We start from the raw sequence: 24,071 nt of genomic DNA on the forward strand, positions 1-24,071 counted from the left end.
AATGAACCTGCTGCGTTCTGCTCATCATAAGGGCTTGACTTTTAGCCATGACAGCTTTGCCCTTTCTCTACAGAGCGTGCCAGCTCTGGATTGGCTTGGAGTCGACTACAGCGGGGCAGGGGTTTCGAGGGTCAACATCATCATTAATTTAACACACTCCTCAAGGCCAAAACAGAAGCAAGAGATGTTCTGTAAAGTGTCCAAACTCTGCGCCTGAAGAACTGACTGGCACCCGCTCTCCCTCGCTGCCATACGCACGCATTCACAGCGCTTATTTAATCTGCTGCTGTTATCCCTGAATGAATATTTTAATATTTAACTGAAAGCATCTGCAGAACAGCATGGCAGGACACAATGAGCTTAGGGGGGCATTGGAGAGCTGACGAAAGGGTCGGGAAACAAGATCCGCCATTACAATGGGCACTGTAAAATTAAAGGCCTGCCCTGCACTTCAGAAATTAATCACACACAACCGACTAAACAATGACAAATGAAAGGAGTTGCTGAAGTGTCTTTACATAGGTCAGAAGCATCTCTGGAGGTTTCCCATCATCCTAAATGGTTGACAGATTTGGCTTACTAAATTCGTTTTGATCGCACCCTTAACCTTCTTGTTCTTCTCCTTTCAAAAATGCCAAAATACCAAATGAAAGGCTGACAATGGGATCATGCAACACTACTGGATCACATTTCCCATCCACATATGAGCACATGTTGGTTATCCATCCAAAATGCAAATGAGTCCCCGCTATGACCACGGAAAAAAGGGAAGCTTATACGCCGTTCAAAGCATGATGTTGGCATGAGTTGAGCTGTCAGGGTCAAGTATGCCAAAGCGGTGACAATCACCTAAGTGCTCATGCAAATCTGCTAAATGCCCGAGTTCCAACACAAAGAGCTTCTCTCCATCAGCTTGAACATAGTTTTCATCCTCGAGGGCATTTTCAAGAACAATTTACAGAGAAGCAAAGAGGTCTAAAGCCCTATTCGCACTGGATTAGTATTACCTGGTGACCTCTAGTCATTTGTAATAATTGCGGAGGTTGTCTGTGATCTTAATCCCGTGTGAATCGGCCATGTCTGTAATTTGTAAAGTAAAAATTCCCCCGTAAATGCCCTACCATATTTCGCCGAACACCGAGGTCCCGTGATAACATTAGTCCCATGCGAATCGGCATCACTGTGATTTGGCAGGGTCGCATATCATTTTTTCAAGGTTTTTGTTTCCTGAGCGCCTTTTTATCTATCTTTCGTGAAGAATGGAGGCTGTGTTGGAGTGTTTGGATAGTATTTGGGGTGCTGGGTCATATCGCTATAGGCTACACCATTCAACTATAGAATTTGCAGAAAGAGAAAGCTGAAAACCATCAGAAGAGCAAAAACAAAAAGAGTGATTAGCTGGAGATTGATGACATATATAGCAGTATGCGGTAAAGAACATTCTTCTGTTTATGATATATCATACAGACCTATAACGACAAGACATTTCCAAGCAATAGCCTATTGACATCATATCCGGGAGATAAGTCAGTAAATTCGAGTAAAATCACAGGCTTCGCTTATCTCGTGCGAATGCGCCACACGAAATTCAGATGAGGGGGGGGATTTCTAAATCACTCGTGGTCCCCAGATAATACTAATCCAGTGCGAATAGGGCTCAAGTCTCCTCAGATAGTTTGCAAGGACTCTTGGAGAACTTTGTTTTGAAGGAGTTCCCCGTTGAGAAGCCCGTTATCAAGGCAACACTAGCAGGTCCTCTGTTTTTCACCGTCCTCTGTTGTCACTCATAACCCTGGGGAGTTTTAGACCCAGTTTGCATAAATAAACCCTGAGGAACAGCATTGCAGATGAGGATTTCACTGCATTATGTGCCTCATCAGCAAAAATGTATCTAAATAAGTAATAAGATGAAGAGAAGTTTGAGTGACCACATCGTAAATATTATCATTAAAGTCACCAAGAGATCAAAATCTTGTTTTTTTATTGCAGTATTTATAATTAATTATATATCAGTGCACATTATCTTTTTTTTTGTGGATCAAAATAACTTCTCCCTCTTGCAGCGACATCTCTCCTCTTCTCTGATGATGTGTTGACTGGCGTGAGGGCGGAGCAACCTGTCACTCACATGAGATCCACCAATAGCAAACCACAACCATCCAATCAATTCCCAATGGACAAAAAGAAGTTTGAAGCCTACATTTTGTCTTGCTACAGAAGCGGTTCACTCGTATATACGTCACAGTGGGGAAGAAAAAGTCTATCGCAACTTCCGTTTCATGGCGACTTTAATGAAAACTTTTGAAGAAGAAAACCAGCAAAAAAATGTGAAAATAGTAAATGAAAAAATTAAATAAAAAAAGTTACACTTTATTTAGATGGTTCTCTTTAAACATTCTACTAACTATAAGAATCTTTGCAACTACATGTCAACTAACTCTCTAAAGTCCCGATTATCTTGATGGTTCTACAGATTATCTTAACAGATTCTCCTGTGGTGTGAGGTGTGTTAAGACTAAGAGTGATTGAATCTGCTCGGAGGAACGCCGGGGCCTCACCGATATCAAATTGTAATCCAACATGTTGATTTTTGACGTGTGTGGAAGAAACCCAGAGGACAAACCCGCGCAAACTCTATAGATTGTCACGTGGAATGAAGCGATACCCAATCAGAAAGCAAGATGATGGGAGACAGACGCATAACACGACTTAATTCAAATCTTTTTCTTGAATTTTCTGTAAAACCCAGTGCAAAACACTATTATCGCCATTTCTTCTTTCCCGTCGTCCACCATGTTTGTTTACTCTAACGTCACGCAAGATCGTGAGAGACTTTGTGAGATTTCCTGTGTTCACAGTCGGGACTCTGGCTGTTTGTGAATAGGATCTTGGTCTACAGACTATGAACAAAACTGTTAAATCTATGATTTTATTTATCGTTATGTTTACGGACTCTAGTGGACCATCACAATAAAGTGTAACCTAAAAAAAAACCCTAAAAGACATTTACCTGCTTCACATAGATTCCAGACCTTGAAAACAGGTCCACGATCTCAGGATGGTGTCTGCTCTCCTGGTTTCCATGTCCAAGACTAAAATTTGTGTTGTTTCCCCAAGTGTACACTTCAGTAGGGTCTGAAATGAGATCAGAACAAGGACACAAGTTATCCACTTGCTTTAATGCACTGAATACTGTTTCTAGGTCCAAGCCTTCAGTCCATTTCATATCATACATATTAAGCTAAGCTTTTAAAACTCATGGTGTACACTACAATCTTTATGCTCACGGCATCCCAGACACCAATATTTTAACCATTCATAAAGAGATGAATCACTGCCTGGCCAACTGAGTTTTCGGTATAGAGATAAAGATTAAGATCATGCTATTTCTGTAGTATTACAGTGTATATTAGCACCATTTGTCATTTGCTTTTGGTATCTGATAGAGTGTTGGACCCGGAAATGTGACGTGTGACAAGTTTTGGTTTATTGATTTAAGGTTTAAGCCAAAAGTAAACTCTATCATTTTTCTTTCTCCTCATGTCATTCCAAACCAGCATGTTCCCTATATTTCATTTTGAACAATATTCTTGTCGTTTTTTTTCCCACTGAATGAAAGAAGTCAGTGACCAGGGACCGTGAAGCGTCCCAAAAGAGTTCTACGTGATTGCCAAATATCATTCACACTTACACTTTTTATGCTGCAAGTTTGAATGACGCAAAACACCAGTTTTGACATCAATGAAACCAAACACCATTGGTTCTGACAGGTCTCATAAGAGGATGCCATGCGTCAGCTACTGTTGTGGTGTTTTGTCATCATTTTTGGAGCATGACAACCACTGGTCACTGTATGCTTTTACTAAATAATAATATTTAAACGCATCATATTTCTCTAAAGTTCTAACTTTGATTTTAACTAAGAATCATGCAAGTTTGGAACAATATGAGGATCACTAAATGAGGACAGAATTTTAATTTCGAGGTTTTATAATTAGAAGTACTACATTAACACGGGCACAATCATAAATATAAAGAAGGTCATTGGCCCATTTTAATTACCAGTGTTTCGGAACACAACATGAGCGGGGCGGTCCTTCATGGTGAGGTCTAGGACAGAGAGACCCTCCTTGTCCTGGATGGACAGTCCTCCACCATGCTGGAACACAAAGATACATAGACCAATGAAAGACAACAATGCAAACCAATAGAATTGGGAGGAAAAGATAAAGCAGTTTCAGTGACTCTCAGTCCACTGGGTTTCAAAATCTGCAGGAATTTTCAACTGTGATTGACTAATATATCATCCAGGCCAATTAATCAGGCATCATTTGCTCATTTTGAGATTACTGGCATAAAATGATAATACCCACTTGGCTAAATTAACAGAAGTTTTACATTACTTGTGTGACAGCTCCAGAATTGCCCATTTTTGGATGAAAATGCACATTTTTGGTTTTCATATTTTAAAAGTTGAAGTGTCCAACTGCAATTTAATTTAGCAATTTCTGCATAATTTAAAGGCATAGTTCACCCAAAAATGTATATTTTGTCATCATTAACACCCTCATATTGTTCCAAACCTGTATGTGTCTTTCTTCTGTTCAACACAAAATTAGATATTTTAACGAATGTTGGTAATCAAACAGTTGGCGTCACCCATTGACTTCCATAGTAGGAAAAAAAAAAAAATGCAATGGAAGTCAATGGGTGACGCCAACATTCTTTAAAATATCTTCTTTTGTGCTGAACAGAAGAAAGACACTCATACAGGTTTGGAACAACATGAGGGTGAGCAAATGGTGACAGAATTCTCATTTTTGGGTGAACTATCCCTTTAACTTCATTAAATTCCTTTAAAATGTGTATTGACATTATACTGGCCATTGGTCACCCATCTCGCTAATATTGGCATAGGTTAATGAACCAGTTCTCACCTTGATGAGTGTCATGAGGCAGTGAATTTGCCCATAGAAGGCACTGCGGTGCAGTGCGGTCCACCCAGACTCCTTGTCCTTCGCCAGCAGGTCGGCATGTTTACGGTCCAGGAGCCACTGAAGCAGGTCCCGTTTCCCCAGGGAGGCAGCGAGGTGCAGAGCCGTGCGCCCAAACTCATCCCGCAGGGTGGCTGCGTTGTGACAGTGGACAGAGAGAAAGCCCCGCAGACGCCCCTCCGAACCGCTGGTCAAAGCGGCGATCACTTCATCGGCGTGCCTTTCAGAACGGCACTTCGGTGTGCAGTCTGGGCTTCCCAGACTCATTTTAGCTGAGTTACAACACCAGAGTTATCCGAAACACCCACAAGCTTGAGCTTAGATTTCTCACACTTTCTAGCAATAAATTAAGGAAAACAGAATGAAAAAACAGGGAATACGTTTAGCCTTGCTGTGAATTTCAGGGCGCTAGAATTGTGCGTGTGTTGAGGTTCCACAGCACCCTAGCGGCCCCGGAGAGAAGATCTACCTCATCTCAGTCCACCATCTCAGCAACACACTCGACAAAACCTTTGGAACAATCATTTGCATCAAAGAAAAAATAAAAATAAAATTCTGTACAAAATCATACAAATATATTCCAGTTGACTCAAAAATAAGTTAACCTGTAATGTGTGTATCGTATTTTACAAAAGGCAAATCCTTCAGTTCTTTGTACTGTCCAGCCAAAAAGTCCATCCACTTTGAGGGGAAAGGCTCCTTCCCCCCAAAACTCTCCACCATTTAAGCCTCCATAATTGCAAAATGTGCCTGAAAAGAGAGAATGTCTTTCAGATTAATATCCACAACAACAATCCCACCAAAACTCAAATTAAGCTGCACATCACCCTAGGGGTTGAACGACCTCAGAATTTTTGAAGTCGATAGGCAATGTGATTAAAGTCAAGTTGACGTTGACTAATCGCTGATGACGTTTTTAATAAAAACACAAGAGATGCGAATGCTTTGCAACATGCCACAATTTGCAACTAGAGGCTAAAGTTTGATGTTGGCTTGAGAAGCATGAACCTCGAGCTGGGCATATGACAGAACGATGCCCACAGTGCCATTGCGCTGACATAACAGCTTATTTTTATCAGTAACTTTGTATATGGGTCGTTATATTTCTTACAGCTAGTCCTAAATGACATACATATAAAGTAGCACCTAGTAAGATTACATTTATTTGAATGCATTAGTGTGAGAACAATTGCGTGCGTATATTAAACCTACCTGTCTGTGCAGTGTCTCTCTACTTATAGTAAAGCTGTGGGTTTTAGGTACTTTAAAAACAGAAAGAAATATACAACAGATCTTTTTGATTTTTAAGCTAATTGTTTGATAAATAACAGGACAACATTGATAGTAAGTTTCTGCGCTACAAATTCATTTGAACAAATGTAAAATGTATTCATTTTACAAATGTAAAAATTCATTTGTAGAGCTCTCTAATTGGAATTGTTACTAGTAAGAATTGAATTAGAGAGCTCTGTAATTGTAATTCTTACTAGTAATAATTGAATTAGAGAGCTCTGAAATTGTAATTCTTACTAGTAATAATTGAATTAGAGAGCTCTATAATTGTAATTGTTACTAGTAAGAACTGAATTGTAGAGCTCTCTAATTGAATTCTTACTAGTAAAAATGCATTTAGGACGAGTAAGGCTGGGTACAATTTAAGCTAAAACGGCTTGCCATAGGGTGCCAGCTGGTTGATAAACATGGCTATTTATATTTATTTTTATTATTTAATGTGTAATCAATTAGAAATAATGTGAAATTTTAAGATTTAAAAAATAAATCTGTAAAATAAACAGACTTATAGATTTTTAGATGACAACTTCTTGATTCTGTAATCCTATTACACTATTTTTTCACAAATAAAGAAATTATTAATAAAAAATGAAGTGAACACTGTAACCAAAAGGGCTCTCAGTAATCAGGTATGTTTGAGCACACTGGGAATCATATTTTTTTCAAATAACTAATTTAACATATAGCACACGGTGAAAAAGAAATGAATATGACATTGAGGGTGACTGGATATAGTGCACCATAGTTTGAAATCAAGGTTTTAAAGTTTGTTGATCGTGCGATTCTAAGATTACATTTTTATTAGATATATTTAAAGATTTGTTTAAATGATATAAATCCATATTTGCTGAATGATGACGGTAAATTAGATATTATTATAGTGCTTTCCTTTCTATTCTTTTTTGTATTTTAACTGATGGAAATGGAGCGTAAAAATTGACTTAAAAGATCTCTTCTCCTGTGGCCCCCTCTAATGGACAGTATTAGTATTATAGTCAAAGCAAATCTATGGGATTTTTGGGCATTTAGATTGTCATTTATACGAAAACCTTAAGTCCGATCAGCTAGAAAAGATATGGCACACTAAGTCTGAAGGTCTTCTGTCAGTAGTCTTCTGCAAGGCGGCCATGTTGTTAGTGTCAAAAATGCTTAAAGCATCATGGCAGAGCATTAAAGGTGCAGCAAGAGTATTCTGAGAAACGCTGTTGAAAGTGGATCGGACCGAGTACGAAAACACACTTGTAGTCAAACAGCAGTAAGGGGCGTGTCCACTCATGAGGGGGGAGGTGCCTGTGTTGAGATGCTTCTGAAATCACATACTTCCCTACTATATAGTAGGTGAAAGACAGTATGTGACAAAAGTAGTATGTCTGAATTCACAGTACTCATAAAAGAGTAGGGTATGAAAAAAGTACCCGGATGCCTTACTTCTTCCAGGAAGATTTTGAAGTGTGCATACGATGGACTTTACTATCTTATGAGTCCACGGGAGAGGATTTGTGAATGGCAGTGAAGCGACGTAACTGGTACTGGTAGGTCACATGATAATGACAACATGGCGAATGTAGTACGTCCAGATTACATTCATACTACACACACTCATTCTAAATAGAACATACTGTTTTAAAGGAGAACTCCGGTCAATTTTAACATTGAGCTCATTTTTTTGTACATTTGGAGTGCTGTCAATACAGAGAACAACGACAAAAATCGGTGTTGCCTACACCGTGTTATCCTCTTTTTAAAATTTGCACCCTGTTGACTTCAATGGGGCAAGTACTAAACCTGCTTTTAGCCTCTTAACATCCTTGATGTGTCATTACAAGTGCACAGCCATGTTGAGTGATTCCTTCAGAGTGAACACGGTGAATCTGACTGCAGTAGATGTGAAAGATATGAAAGAAGGATGTTAAGAGTCTAAAAGCAGGTTTAAAACTTGCCCCATTCAAGTCAACAGGGTGCAAATTTTAAAAAGAGGATAACACAGTGTAGGCAACACCGATTTTTGTCGTTGTTCTCTGTACTGACAGCACTCCACATTTACAAAAAAATGAGCTCAATGTTAAAATTGACCGGAGTTCTCCTTTAATGGTCGTGAAGTAATTTATTCAAAATAAGTACACTCAAGAGAGTATGCGAGTTCGGATGCAGCAATAACGAACTTGTGAATTAGGAGCTATCAAGAACGGGGTGTGATCCTGTTGACTAGGGGCGTGTTTGTTTTGGTGATTTCAAATATCAGCAGAGTTTCTCAGAAATTGCTTACTGCGCCTTTAAAGTCGACAAGTCTGTGCAACCCCTACATCATACTAAAGCACTTCTGTTGTGCCTTTATTTGTGACTAGACAACACACTTTGAAAATGTAGTCTAAAAATATTATCTGATTTAATAATGTAAAATTGTACATGTTTCTTCAATTATGAACACTTTTGGTCATATAGATTTTTTTTTTTTTTACCTCATTAGTTTGTCCACAAACAATATTCAACAGTGGACCCTGTTGCGGTAATAATAGTAATAAAATGTACTAATTATTATACATTTTATAGGTCATACTTTAAGATTAGGTTTGGTCTTATATAAAAAGTACGGTGACGCATTGCTGCCACATACTTATTATTTTTTCCCCTCAATTATGTCGTAATAACGAGATCTTATGTCGTTTTAACGACATCTTTTCTCGTAATAACGAGATCTTATGTCGTTTTAACGACATCTTTTCTCGTAATAACGAGATCTTATGTCGTTAAAACGACATCTTTTTCTCGTAATAACGAGATCTTATGTCGTTAAAACGACATCATTTTTTGCCCTTATAAGGACATGTGTAGTCATGTACAAAATATGCCTTTATCCACATACAATTGACAGCCTATCGCGCTTTTATCACACATTCAAAAAGCTTAAGCAAATAGTAGCAGCCCCCAATCATGCAAAATTAATCAATGAGGCTCTTTTTGAAAATATATTTTAAATAGGCCTGTAAGTTTTTTTTTTAATATAATATATTATATATAAGATTTATTTTTGTTAATAGGCTATATATATCTTCATTCATTACCTAGAGATATAATTAAACAAAAAGTAGTCAAAACACATCTAAAAGAAAATTTTACAACATTGTGTTCTTATTTTGCTTAATTAACGAAATGTCAATCTTCGCCTTTATAACAGAAGATACAATACAATACAAAAATCTTCAAGATACAGCCTACAATCTTCACATGTATAACGGATTGTCACCTTATAAACAGTCCTTTGTGTGGTGGAATAAGCAATGCTATATAGAAATATATGGTTAGTATTTTAATTTAAATTTTATTTTATTATTTTATTAGTTCATTAATTATGCTAACTCAGCTAATTAAATGTGACGAGCTGGATACTTACTAATAAAATAATGTCAAATATTAAATGTAGGCTATTGATTAGAGTTGCCATAGACTAAAGGATTTTTCTAGTCATTAATTTAAGCAATTAGGACTAATCGCACGTTTATATTCAATCCTGGGTGCATGTAGGCTATATAGCCTATATTCCGCGCTCAAGCGCATGCATAAAACTCGCCGCAAAGCACCAGCAAAAGTAGGCTAATGATATAATAAATGTATCTGAAAAAAATAACGAAGCATTTTAATTGTTTATTAATTAACTAGTCTTTTCTAAATCAGTGTAGGCTGCCTGCAAACATATCTCCATACATCTCCGCTGTAATGTAGCCTAGATGCGCCTTTATTACGGACAGGATTACTTAATCAGATAGTAGCTACCGTATTGCTTTCGATTGGATTTTTTTTTTTCGTTGGTGGGAATTTTTTTTATTAACTTTATAGTTATATTTCTCATGTCTGTGAGGCTTGTCTATACACTGTTTTTCAGTTCATTTTTGAGGCGCGCTCCAATTCACAGAGATCATGAAAGCGCGCCCTGTTCGTTTTATTTTGTTTTACAAAGGCACACCGTTTTCTTGTTGTTGTGAGTTTACACAAATAAAAGTAGTTGCGACTGATGTATTATTATGTTCTGTATGACCAGAAATGATGGAGTATTTTAAGTTGTTTCCACTGTTGATAATGCGAGACAGAAAATGCGAGTGATGGCACCGGCGCCTTCATCCATGTCTAGTGCGCGCTCCACACTCCGCACAAACACTGGATATGCGCTTCATAATAGCGAACATTTATCTAGGTTAACGTTAGAGCGAGCGGTCATGCCAGACAGATAATCCTCCTCATGTTTAACTAATCAAATTCTGTTGCATTTTATTGCGCCAGTTTGAAAAGGGCGGCTGAAACACTTAGCCTACAGATAAACGCCCAAAGCTGGTGTTTTTCTTTAAACAAATTCGTTTAGACTTTAAAATAAATATTGTTTATGGGCTAATTAATGCCACAATAATTTGTTTATTTTATTGGCTAATTGTATTTTTCATTTTTGTTTTGCATTGAATACCATTGAATATTTTCATTGAATGCATTGAATATTCGCTGTGCACCGCAATACCACCCTCCCATAGAAAGACACGTTAAGAGCCACCTATTTTCTTTATAATAAAGGGAAGGAAAACGCTTAATGTATAATTAAATGCATTGCGTTCATATTCTTTATAACTGAAGCGTTTTCTTTATTATAAGGGTGTATTATTCCATTAAAAAAAGGACTGTTTATAAGGTGACAATCCGTTATACATCTTGAAGATTTTTGTATTTTATTGTAGGCTATCTTCTTATAAAGACGAAGATTGACATTTCGTTAATTAAACAAAATAAGAACACAATGTTGTAAAAAATAAACAACTCAGGCTATGTTCTGTTAGATGTGTTTTGAATACTTTTTGTTTAATTATATCTCTAGGTAATGAAGATATAGCCTATTAACAAAAATAAATCTTATTAGGCCTATATAATATATCATATTAAAAAAAACTTAGCCTATATAAAATATATTTTTAAAAAGGGCCTCATTGATTAATTTTGCATGATTGGGGGCTGCTACTATTTGCTTAAGCTTTTTGAATGTGTGATAAAGGCGCGATAGGCTTTCAATTGTATGTGGATAAAGGCATATTTTGTACATGACACATGTCCTTATAAGGGCAAAAAAGATGTCGTTTTAACGACATAAGATCTCGTTATTACGAGAAAAAGATGTCGTTTTAACGACATAAGATCTCGTTATTACGAGAAAAGATGTCGTTAAAACGACATAAGATCTCGTTATTACGAGAAAAGATGTCGTTAAAACGACATAAGATCTCGTTATTACGACATAATTGAGGGGAAAAAATAATAAGTATGTGGCAGCAATGCGTCACCGTAAAAAAGGATCAAATCTATACAAAATAAGCATTAGAAAAGTAGTAAAATAAATGACAAAATAATGCAAAGTTTCTATATGACCATGTGACCATAACAAAAAAAGAAAAGAAAAATGTTAATCTGTGAACTAATTAATGAAAATAATCAAAATTGCACATAGTTGAAGAAACAGCCCAGCATAATCAAGTGCCTCACTTGGCAGAGCTGTAGTTTGACACCTTCCCAATCCCTCCACCAGTTAAATATGGCCTTAGTCTTGCATCAGTTTCTGGATATTTCATAACTTTGTGACCCTAAATCCAAAATCCAATACTTTAACCTATTAAAATCACATATTTGAACAAATAAGTCTGTTGAAAGCGTTTGTTTACATTTGCAGACTGCAAACCTCTCATGTAATGTCAGTCAGGGACAAACAAGCTACACACTCATCAAGCTTTAATATGTGGTGAAAATGAACTCGTTACAGCACGGGACAGTTCGTCAATATCAATAACAGGACATATGAGATGTGTGACGAAGTCTCTGTTCTGAGTCACTGACACATCATCATATTTTTATGAACCATATTGGGCTGAACTATGTACTGAAAGACTGCCAGATTAAACGACAACGCGCTGATATCTCTCACTCACCTGACGCTAGATGAAAGAAAAGGCCATGTTAGTGTTTTTCCCTATGCGACAGATCCAGAGAAACATCTTTAAAGGAAAGACTGGTGTTTTGCGGTAAATATGTTGCAGCAGAAGATACTAGTCGATTAAGTAAGATCTAGAGGCGGAGGCACACAAGAGTAAAACGAATTCTGATTGGCCCATTAGACAAGAATCCTTACATTTTATTGGACAATTCACCTTGCAGCCTTGTATTGTTATTTGTGATAGGACAGTTCGACATGTAAAAGACTTAGCAGTATATAACCAGTCTTGCACTTGACACACATTTTAATGGAGGCACTCTAGTAATTTATGATTATGCATCCATGGCTTGTTAGACGGACTAGCGAGTTGGCAAGGGAGTCCCCTCTCTTGCGTAGGCGCTGTGGGCGGGGCTTACGGGGCATACCTTCCACAGGAGTCACATGACTATCACGTCAACCAGATAATTGGTATGTTTTTTTTAAAAGAAGGAAATCTCTCTGCACGAATAAGTGTGCATTAATAGCGGTGATTAGAATGGAAAATTATTAAAGTGAAACATCATCCTTATATATATATATATATATATATATATATATATTTTTTTTTTTTTTTTTAGACTACCATTTTTTTTCTTTTATTATTTTTTTATTAGGCTATCATTGAAGCTGAAGAGTTTATAGTACCTCTTCAGTACTGACTTATTTAATATAGTATATATAATATATATAATATAGTACCCTGCCTTTCTTTATTGATTATATCAAAACTTAATTTAGGTGAATTTAGGTTGGGCACTTTATTCCAAGTCATCTCAATAGCAAAAATAATTTATGTAAAAAAATAAGTACTCGTGTTTATAAAGTAATAAACACAAGTTATCTATTTTATTTGTCCATTACTGTTGATAAATTGAGGGACATTTATGTTGGATAAAAAATTTAAACAACCTCAACATGTAAATGTAGTGTTGAGCTCATAAATCAGAGGTAATGTAAATCTTGTCTGGATGTTACAGGGACAGATGAACAGATGTGTGTTTATCCGGTGGAGAGTGGCTCATGAAGCTGAATGCTGCCATCAAAGGCTTTGAGTGAGTATACTACAGAAATGAATAACAACAACTATTTAAATACTAAGTTGTAGTTTATTTTAATTATTGTAATTTCAAACAGAGCTATTACAGCACTTTTCTGATTCTTGATTTCTGTGCATTTGCTGCAGATCTTTTGTGGTGTAGCAGGACCTGCAAGGGAAGATGATGGCGGCATTTGTGGAAAAAAAAAAAACATTTTTGTCTTCTAAATAATACTGAAATCAAATGACATTGTGTGGTTGAAATGACTGCTTTTGTGTTATGTTTGTGCATTTTTGTAGGATCTGAAATGTCAGCAGACTGGTGTGAGCACTGAGGATGAGGAGCCCAGAGCTGAATCCTGGAGATGGTGCCATGGACGAGACCCTCCATCACTCCACCTGCCCTTACGAGACCCTCCATCACTCCACCTGCCCTTAGGAGACCCTCCATCACTCCACCTGCCCTTACAAGACCCTCCATCACTCCACCTGCCCTTATGAGACCCTCCATCACTCCACCTGCCCTTACAAGACCCTCCATCACTCCACCTGCCCTTAGGAGACCCTCCATCACTCCACCTGCCCTTACAAGACCCTCCATCACTCCACCTGCCCTTATGAGCCCCTCCATCCCTCCACCTGCCCTTATGAGCCCCTCCATCCCTCCACCTGCCCTTACGAGACCCTCCATCACTCCACCTGCCCTTAGGAGACCCTCCATCACTCCACCTGCCCTTACAAGACCCTCCATCACTCCACCTGCCCTTATGAGCCCCTCCATTACTCCACCTGCCCTTACAATACCCTCCATCCCTCCACCTGCCCTTAGGAGACCCTCCATCACTCCACCTGCCCTTAGGAGACCCTCCATCACTCCACCTGCCCTTATGAGCCCCTCCATCCCTCCACCTGCCCTTACGAGACCCTCCATCACTCCACCTGCCCTTAGGAGACCCTCCATCACTCCACCTGCCCTTACAAGACCCTCCATCACTCCACCTGCCCTTATGAGCCCCTCCATCACTCCACCTGCCCTTACAAGACCCTCCATCACTCCACCTGCCCTTATGAGACCCTCCATCACTCCACCTGCCCTTACAAGACCCTCCATCACTCCACCTGCCCTTACAAGACCCTCCATCACTCCACCTGCCCTTAGGAGACCCTCCATCACTCCACCTGCCCTTATGAGACCCTCCATCACTCCACCTGCCCTTATGAGACCCCTCCATCACTCCACCTGCCCTTACAAGACCCTCCATCACTCCACCTGCCCTTACAAGACCCTCCATCACTCCACCTGCCCTTATGAGACCCTCCATCCCTCCACCTGCCCTTATGAGACCCTCCATCCCTCCACCTGCCCTTGCAAGACCCTCCATCACTCCACCAGCCCTTATGAGCCCCTCCATCCCTCCACCTGCCCTTATGAGACCCTCCATCCCTCCACCTGCCCTTATGAGACCCTCCATCCCTCCACCTGCCCTTGCAAGACCCTCCATCACTCCACCTGCCCTTACAAGACCCTCCATCACTCCACCTGCCCTTAGGAGACCCTCCATCACTCCACCTGCCCTTATGAGACCCTCCATCACTCCACCTGCCCTTATGAGACCCCTCCATCACTCCACCTGCCCTTACAAGACCCTCCATCACTCCACCTGCCCTTACAAGACCCTCCATCACTCCACCTGCCCTTATGAGACCCTCCATCCCTCCACCTGCCCTTATGAGACCCCTCCATCACTCCCCCTGCCCTTACAAGACCCTCCATCACTCCACCTGCCCTTATGAGACCCTCCATCACTCCACCTGCCCTTATGAGACCCTCCATCACTCCACCTGCCCTTGCAAGACCCTCCATCACTCCACCAGCCCTTATGAGCCCCTCCATCCCTCCACCTGCCCTTACAAGACCCTCCATCACTCCACCTGCCCTTACAAGACCCTCCATCTCTCCACCTGCCCTTATGAGACCCTCCATCACTCCACCTGCCCTTACAAGACCCTCCATCACTCCACCTGCCCTTATGAGACCCTCCATCACTCCACCTGCCCTTGCAAGACCCTCCATCACTCTACCAGCCCTTATGAGCCCCTCCATCCCTCCACCTGCCCTTACAAGACCCTCCATCACTCCACCTGCCCTTACAAGACCCTCCATCACTCCACCTGCCCTTACAAGACCCTCCATCACTCCACCTGCCATTATGAGACCCCTCTATCACTCCACCTGCCCTTACAAGACCCTCCATCACTCCACCTGCCCTTATGAGACCCCTCCATCACTCCACCTGCCCTTATGAGACCCTCCATCACTCCACCTGTCCTTATGAGACCCTCCATCACTCCACCTGCCCTTGCAAGACCCTCCATCACTCCACCAGCCCTTATGAGCCCCTCCATCACTCCACCTGCCCTTACAAGACCCTCCATCACTCCACCTGCCCTTACAAGACCCTCCATCACTCCACCTGCCCTTACAAGACCCTCCATCACTCCACCTGCCATTATGAGTCCCCTCCATCCCTCCACCTGCCCTTACAAGACCCTCCATCACTCCACCTGCCCTTATGAGACCCCTCCATCACTCCACCTGCCCTTATGAGACCCTCCATCACTCCACCTGTCCTTATGAGACCCTCCATCACTCCACCTGCCCTTACAAGACCCTCCATCACTCCACCTGCCCTTAGGAGACCCCTCCATCACTCCACCTGCCCTTACAAGACCCTCCATCACTCCACCTGCCCTTATGAGACCCTCCATCACTCCACCTGCCCTTACAAGACCCTCCATCACTCCACCTGCCCTTAGGAGACCCTCCATCACTCCACCTGCCCTTACAAGACCCTCCATCACTCCACCTGCCTTTATGAGACCCCTCCATCACTCCACCTGCCCTTACAAGACCCTCCATCACTCCACCTGCCCTTACAAGACCCTCCATCACTCCACCTGCCCTTAGGAGACCCTCCATCACTCCACCTGCCCTTACAAGACCCTCCATCACTCCACCTGCCTTTATGAGACCCTCCATCCCTCCACCTGCCCTTACAAGACCCTCCATCACTCCACCTGCCCTTATGAGACCCCTCCATCACTCCACCTGCCCTTATGAGACCCTCCATCCCTCCACCTGCCCTTACAAGACCCTCCATCACTCCACCTGCCCTTATGAGACCCCTCCATCACTCCACCTGCCCTTGCAAGACCCTCCATCACTCCACCTGCCCTTACAAGACCTTCCATCACTCCACCTGCCCTTATGAGCCCCTCCATCCCTCCACCTGCCCTTACAAGACCCTCCATCACTCCACCTGCCCTTACAAGACCCTCCATCACTCCACCTGCCCTTACAAGACCCTCCATCACTCCACCTGCCCTTATAAGACCCCTCCATCACTCCACCTGCCCTTAGGAGACCCTCCATCACTCCACCTGCCCTTACAAGGCCCTCCATCACTCCACCTGCCCTTATGAGCCCCTCCATCCCTCCACCTGCCCTTACAAGACCCTCCATCACTCCACCAGCCCTTATGAGCCCCTCCATCCCTCCACCTGCCCTTACAAGACCCTCCATCACTCCACCTGCCCTTACAAGACCCTCCATCACTCCACCTGCCCTTATGAGACCCCTCCATCACTCCACCTGCCCTTGCAAGACCCTCCATCACTCCACCAGCCCTTATGAGCCCCTCCATCCCTCCACCTGCCCTTACAAGACCCTCCATCACTCCACCTGCCCTTACAAGACCCTCCATCACTCCACCTGCCCTTACAAGACCCTCCATCACTCCACCTGCCCTTAGGAGACCCTCCATCACTCCACCTGCCCTTACAAGACCCTCCATCACTCCACCTGCCCTTATGAGACCCCTCCATCACTCCACCTGCCCTTATGAGACCCTCCATCACTCCACCTGCCCTTACAAGACCCTCCATCACTCCACCTGCCCTTATGAGCCCCTCAATGCAATTCATTCTGGGGTAATATTAATTTTTAATATTAATGATACTTAAATTTTTCAAGTATAAAATCAACAGTTTTCTCCAAAGCCGAACCTTCGCACACCTGCCTTTTGTGTAGACATTACAAACGCTGAGGAAAACCGTTCTAGGTAGGGCTGTTGAGTTATGTTATGAGGTATATATATATATATATATATATATATATATATATATATATATATATATATATATATATATATATATATATATATATATATATATATATATATATATCATGGGTTTGCATACATAATATGAGATTTTATACACAGGAAAAAAGAACCTACAAGGTTGAATTTCTTAATATATATATTCTTAAATTATTAATTACAATACTTAAAAAAAAAAGAACTTTTTTTTTTTTTATTTATTTATAGGCCTAGACCTGAGGGATGAAACGAGAGTTAAATTCAACAAGAAAAAAAGGAAAACATAAAGCAGTTAGCCACTTTTGCTTGTGGGTGAAAATGTTTGGATATAAAATAAAGAAATTAACAACATATTTAAGAGATGACAATTTTAGGGTTTCGTAATAAAATAAATAATATCGGATAAAAAGATAAAACGGTGGGTCACATTAGTAGGGTTAAATATAAGAACTTAAATCAACCCTAAATGTATTCACAAAATAAATGGGCAGCAGTTTCTTCAAAAAGACCACAAAATGAGTAAGTTTATCAAGATATTTACAGACAGATGAATTAAACGTGTCGTTCAAATATTTTAAGTTGTTGGGCATGTGATACGCGTCATAGGTCACATATGATAACGTCAACAAGGCAGATGCCCGGGTTCGCATTCATACTCAACGAGATCTGGCTATAAAGTACCTACTCTTTTAGCGCTCGTTAAGTAAGTACTTATTGAAATTAAGTACCTACTCATTGAGTATGCGGTTTCGAACAGCGGATGTCATCAAAGTCGTTGATCCATATTGGCAGAATTGAGAGACTGTACATTTTGAAATGCTAATTTTGTCAATTATTTTAGAGCACACTAGTTTATAGATAACAGTAATGCTAACATATTCACACTAAAAGCCAAAAAATAAAAAATAAAATATTTCATGGGGACTTTAAATACATAACACCTCGCCCGTTATGATTACTTGTATTTACAATGTCAATTTGTTATATCATAACTATATTTAGTTATTTAAATGAATGTACTCGTGGCGTGTTTATAGTGTTTTATGCCAAGAATGTTTTTATTTACTTGTAGCCTACATTCCCTCGAAAAGAATGTACCACCTGGCTGGAAAACTTCACAACTCTGCTGCTGGTAACGTGTGTGGTCCTCGACGCCCCCCGTACGCGTCTAATGGTACAGTCCGGTGAATAGCGTTCAGTGTGGATTCAGGGAGCGGCGGGGGAGACTCATTTACCGCGAGCAGCGCGAGCGTGTCGGGACGCTGAGATGACGAGCCCCGAGAATAACTCAACAAACGCGACGAAAACACGTTCATAGGTTTGTGCCCTTTTTAACATATCAAGACCTTTAATAACAAATCGGTATTGTTTTGGACAGGAATCGCTCGTAGAATTTGGGCACTAACGTTACTTTTGGTGGAACTCATGAAAAGAAGAGAAACATATTTGGAACTTGAAGAAACGTGCGGTTTTGATGCACATGAACTAAATCCATCTCATCTCTTTTGCGTTGTACTGGAACTGAGGAGGTAAGGAAGCTCATCCTGAATGAAAGAACAAAGAAAAATGTGAGACTTTACGTTCAACGGTCGTTTGAGAAGCGCGTTCGCGTTCCTTTCATCTCTGTGGAGAGAATTGCTTTCACGCAGTTTGATTTATATCGCTTCAAAATGTTCAATGGTGGATTATTGCGTTTGCTTCAACTTCAGGGGAAACACAAGAATATGTGTAACCTGACTCTCTGTGTTTTACTCATCCTGACGTGTTCCTGCTCATCTTTATCTTTATGTCCTGCCCATTGCTCGTGCGAAAGCACAGTGGTGAACTGTGTTAGCCAAAACTTGAGCTCCATCCCACAACCCCTTCCAGAAAACATCACCACACTTAACCTCAGTGGAAACAATATAAGGATTCTGAACAATGAATCTTTCCCCAAGCCCTTGGAGCATTTAACACACCTTTATGTGTCTGGAAGCCAAATGGAGCAATTGGACTCTATGGTGTTTAAAAACTTGCCAAGTCTGCGTTTACTAGACCTCAGCAACAACAGGATTTCAGAGTTTAACGTTGAGGCTTTACCTCAAGACAGCAAGATTGAGGTTTTAAACCTCAGCAAATCCTTATACAATAACTCCTACATGGGTGTGTTTGCAGTTATTTTCAAACGCAGCCTATCTAAAGTTTCCCATCTTGATTTGTCCAATAATAACCTGGTGATCCTTCCGGAGGGCATATTCACAGATTTGTCAGACTTAACTGTTTTGGATTTGAGGAACAACACCCTTGTTTCATTCGGGAATGAGACATTTGTGAATCCTGCACTTAAAGAGTTGGACTTAAGAGACAACTCGTTAAAATTCCTGTCAAACGTGACCCTGGCGGAGCTCAGTTTGATCCCTGATTTGCGAGTCAGTCTCTCAGGAAACCCCTGGCGCTGTGATTGCCACATCGAGGACATGTTGATTTGGTTAGAGAGACATGACTTTGTGGTGGACAAATTAAACTTGACCTGTTCTTACCCAAAAGAACTGAAAAATGCACCACTTTTACATCTAGAACAAACACATATCCCATGCTGGAGCAACAATGGAGATATGGATCGTGCTCTGGAGCCCTCATATGTGTTTTTGGGGATGGTTCTTGCCCTCATTGGGGTCATTTTCCTCGTGGTCCTTTACCTTAACAGGAAAGGAATCAAGAAGTGGATTTACAATATCCGAGACGCGTGCAGAGATCATATGGAGGGATACCATTACAGATACGAGATCAACTCAGACCCACGGCTAGCCAACCTCAGCCTCAACTCCGATGTGTGACGAGACATTCTTGGAAAACTGGCTTGCACAACTGGCACGCAATGATCTGACTCTAGCTTTGCATGAATACATATATAACTGTAGAGGTTTGCTGTGACATGCATTCTTTTCTGTCGGATAGGACGGTAACTGGATTCTGCAAGGATCAACCCTGTTATGCTCGCCTTCAGCTCAATCATATATGCTGGTGTGTTGCTATAATGTTGTCCAGTGATGCATGAATCAAGAACATTTACAATTCATATTTCCCTTTTTTATACAATGGATGATGGGACTGTGGATGGGTTTGTCTTTTCTGATGAAATCCGAAATTCTGATTACAGAGTAACCGGCAAAATGTCTGAACAAACTGTAATTGTTTAATGTTATTTTTATAGCTTAATTAATTTCTTCTGCAAAAAAAAAAAAAAATACTGCCATGCATGTATTTAAGTATTTTTTCATTGATGTAAAATTATGGCAATATCCACTTTTTTATGATGAGTTATTTGGTTTTATATTTACATTTGTTGACTGGACATAGATCAACTTTTTTCTCGGGATGCCCTGTTGAATTAAAGGTCTTGCACTGATCTTTTTTTCTCCAGTCCAGTGATTTTTAGGTTTAGAGAGGTGCGTAAAGTTAATGACACTTCATAACCACTACTTGATTACATTATCTGGTAAATAGGTCTATCACATATACCCAGTTTCACATTGAAGACTGTTTTATAGTATTTGCAAAACTGTTTATTATCCTTCAGGCTGTGAGGATAGACCACAGTAAAACAGGACCTTACATCTACTCAAGGTGCTGAAGCTGAAGAGATTTGCATAACAATCAAAAACATCTGTTTGTGAGAGGCCTAATGCGGATCCTCGCATTATATTAAAATGACAAACATTATAGACATTCATGCAACGCTAATCATGCCTGATCATTTCCAGAAACAGAACTAATAGCCAGCATTTATTAGCTTGTTATTTGTGATGTTTATGCTTGTGAAGCACTGCACATGAGTTAGCATGAAATTAAAATGGACTTCTTAATGCACATACCCTGGTCTTGTTGGGCATGTTTTTTTGAAAAATTATTTATTTATTTTTTTTCCGTTTTTATCAGTGTAATCATTTTGCTATCTCTGATACACAATTTTTTTTTTCAGCCAACATCAGAAAACTTTGAAGCCCCTTAGGGCTGTTTTTGTAAAAAAAAAAAAAAAATGTGTTGTTTGCATCCTATCTCATTTTTTTACCGTCGCATTGTCCCTCCCCTCGAAACCACCTCATTTCAATCTTTTACACAACACTCACTTGTAAAGATTCAATTAATTTCTGATGAAAAAAAAAACCTAATTTAAATTGTTGCATTTGCTAATATGTTGGACTACACAACTAAAAACAGCATTGCACATTGACTTGAGACACAAGCTATGCTCTCATATGTTGGATTCATTGGCTTTTCTGTCCATAACATGCAGGCAGTGGTTTGAGATTCAACAATAAGAAAATATGCTGTAAAATAATGTTACAGATGGTGTGATTTCAGTGTAACACTGGTAGCAGAACCTGAGCTGAGTGCCATATGAGCTACTTTTGTGGCCCACACAAACAATAGCAAAAATATACATTTTTTTCCCATTCATCATTTGACCCCAAAAATTCTCTGCTCTCATTTATCTTTGAATGATGGGGGAAAAAAAATCATTGTGATGTAGCTTGCCAAAAAAAAAAAAAAATAATAATAATGATTTTGTGTTCAATAACATGAAATATTTATTAACAAAGGCCTTGTTTTGTCTGTAGTTTTATAGTGATTCGAATTGTAACCATATTCCTGGTTTGGATGTCGTGACATGAACTCTGATCAGGTCCATGAAGTTAACCGTCCAAAACACATTTAGCATTCAAGGAATGCAGTGCATCAGTATGTGTGTTAACTGGCAATTGCACCATTGACCTTGGCATTGCAATTGCCATTTGATCTATGCAGGCAAACATCTTCCAGAGTAAGGTAAAGTTCATCTGTTTCAATGCCACATTTGAAAATAACTCCACCTGAAAGTATATTCCCACCGAACTAAAACAAACAGCATCATGTGCCTCCAATGAATGGGCCAAGCATCCACATATGTGTACTTGCATAGTATGTTTGTGGCCTAGTGTAGCATTAATGACAACTTTCCAACTGTTTGATGGATTGTTGACATCGTTGGTCTGAGCAAGAGCTTGATGGCTGCATCAAATGTGGCTCTTTGTGTTCAGTTTAATCTGGCAGCCGATGACACTCCAAGGATTCCTCTCTCTTTCCCTGGAGGAAAGGGCTTGGTCGCCCCTCTCCAGGGAAGGAACAGGTGCTTGCTATCTCACGTTTCCACGGTGACAATCTCGAACTTATGAACTCTCTGTGCGGCAGGTGACTCTCGGCAGACTTTTAATAATGAGTTTGAGTTACGTAGCTCAGACATGCTTGGTAGAGCAGGTGTAATTTGGATGGAGCCATAAAAGCTGTTGTACAAGAGAACCTTTAAAGAGGGAGGGAAGGAGGGGGGGGGGGGGTGCTTTCACTTTGCTATCCTCTTAATAACCCCTTGTGCATAGTAAACCTGGGCCCGTATCCCTAAAGAATTTTTGTGCAAAAAGTGGCTCCTAGCGGCCAAATTCTAAGAAAATTCTCAGAGTCATGACGTTTTCTTAGAATTTCCCCTAAAAGTGACACGCAAATCCCAGTTAATATAAAAGCTATTCCTCAAGATTCCTAGCGCTTAAAAGGGCTCCTAAGGCGAGATCTGCTAAGAGCAGGGAAGAGGACTTTTAGTGGCTTAGGAGTTCCCCTAAGCAGCTGCACAAAATGGCCAACAGAGGAGGCAACCTTTATGTTCGTTCACCAACTGGGCCAGCAACAAACCTTGCTCCTCAGTCCAGTTCGGCTTGCGATTCCTTTTTTTCTCCATTTTCTGTGTTTGTAGGATATTTGTTAACAAGCCTTCATAAATAGGCCAGCCAGCAATCACAGACATTGATAAAAGCTGAGCCGTGTTACCCTCGTTAAGACCACACTGAGTTGTAACGTTGCAATTTCTACTTCATTAAGGACAGCCCCTTGAGATAGGCCATCTTGTTTTCAATGGGGTCCATATGGGAGTGAAAGTACAAAATATGCCAGCTAGGATATTAATGTGAGCAAATAAGACACGAATCAATATTTGAACAGGGTGTAATGAGCTTAAGTTTTCACATATTTTAGATTCTAATGTTAGGCTATAACCCCTACAGCTTACTATTCATTTTTCAGATATTTTCTTGAATGTGAAATATTTACAATTACAGTCTGCATAAGATTAGAGTGTATAATTATGTTTATTGATCTGAGGGTACATCCTTTGCTCATTATCACCAAAAGTTCATTTTCATCAAACTTGTAGGATCAACCAATCACGGCTTTTGAAATGATGACTCATACCTAGCAACGGGGTCAACCACACCTCCTCACTAAGATAGGATTTTCCATCCATTCCTTGCTCAGAGTTCACTGAAAATGTTCTGGAATCACTTCTAAGCTAAAACTCCTGGCAAGGAATTTTTAGGTTAAGTTAGGAGCTCTCTGAGAGGATTCTCAGAATCTTTAGGGATACGGGCCCTGGACTCCAAATAGATGAAAGTAGCATTGCATATTTCAGTGTTTTTTCCCCTTACTTTGTCTTTTGACACTGTAGTAGAATCTGCTTCTCCTCCCATCACTCCCAGCTGCTTTTGTCCTCACTGTGTTGTCATCTGTTTTCCAATCGATGCGCT

The 24,071-nt window shown here is 40.4% G+C and overlaps 2 protein-coding genes across 2 annotated transcripts in view; one reads left to right on the top strand and one right to left on the bottom strand.

The window, feature by feature from the left end:
- The window catches only part of ibtk (inhibitor of Bruton agammaglobulinemia tyrosine kinase), a 47,578-nt gene extending 35,183 nt beyond the window's left edge, over positions 1-12,395 (bottom strand). The window contains exons 1-4 of the mRNA XM_081388082.1: positions 12,242-12,395; positions 4,938-5,744; positions 4,063-4,159; positions 3,011-3,135 (exon numbers count right to left, since the gene is read on the bottom strand). Of these exons, the coding sequence (XP_081244208.1) occupies positions 3,011-3,135; positions 4,063-4,159; positions 4,938-5,261 (546 nt within the window). The 5' untranslated portion in view covers positions 5,262-5,744; positions 12,242-12,395. The remainder of the gene's footprint in view (positions 1-3,010; positions 3,136-4,062; positions 4,160-4,937; positions 5,745-12,241) is intronic.
- A 6,279-nt stretch (positions 12,396-18,674) lies between these two features.
- tpbg (trophoblast glycoprotein) lies at positions 18,675-21,330 on the top strand. Its single transcript, XM_081388232.1, has one exon. It carries the CDS (start codon positions 19,152-19,154, stop codon positions 20,295-20,297), a length of 1,146 nt encoding a protein of 381 aa, XP_081244358.1. The 5' UTR covers positions 18,675-19,151; the 3' UTR covers positions 20,298-21,330.
- The last annotated feature ends 2,741 nt before the right edge of the window (positions 21,331-24,071 follow it).

This window comes from Scardinius erythrophthalmus (assembly GCF_964197995.2).
Source record: "Scardinius erythrophthalmus genome assembly, chromosome: 16".
Lineage (NCBI taxonomy): Eukaryota > Metazoa > Chordata > Actinopteri > Cypriniformes > Leuciscidae > Scardinius > Scardinius erythrophthalmus.

Excerpts from the sequence above, each read along its gene's own strand:
- tpbg (XM_081388232.1), top strand. The coding sequence starts at position 19,152 with ATGTTCAATGGTGGATTATTGCGTTTGCTTCAACTTCAGGGGAAACAC.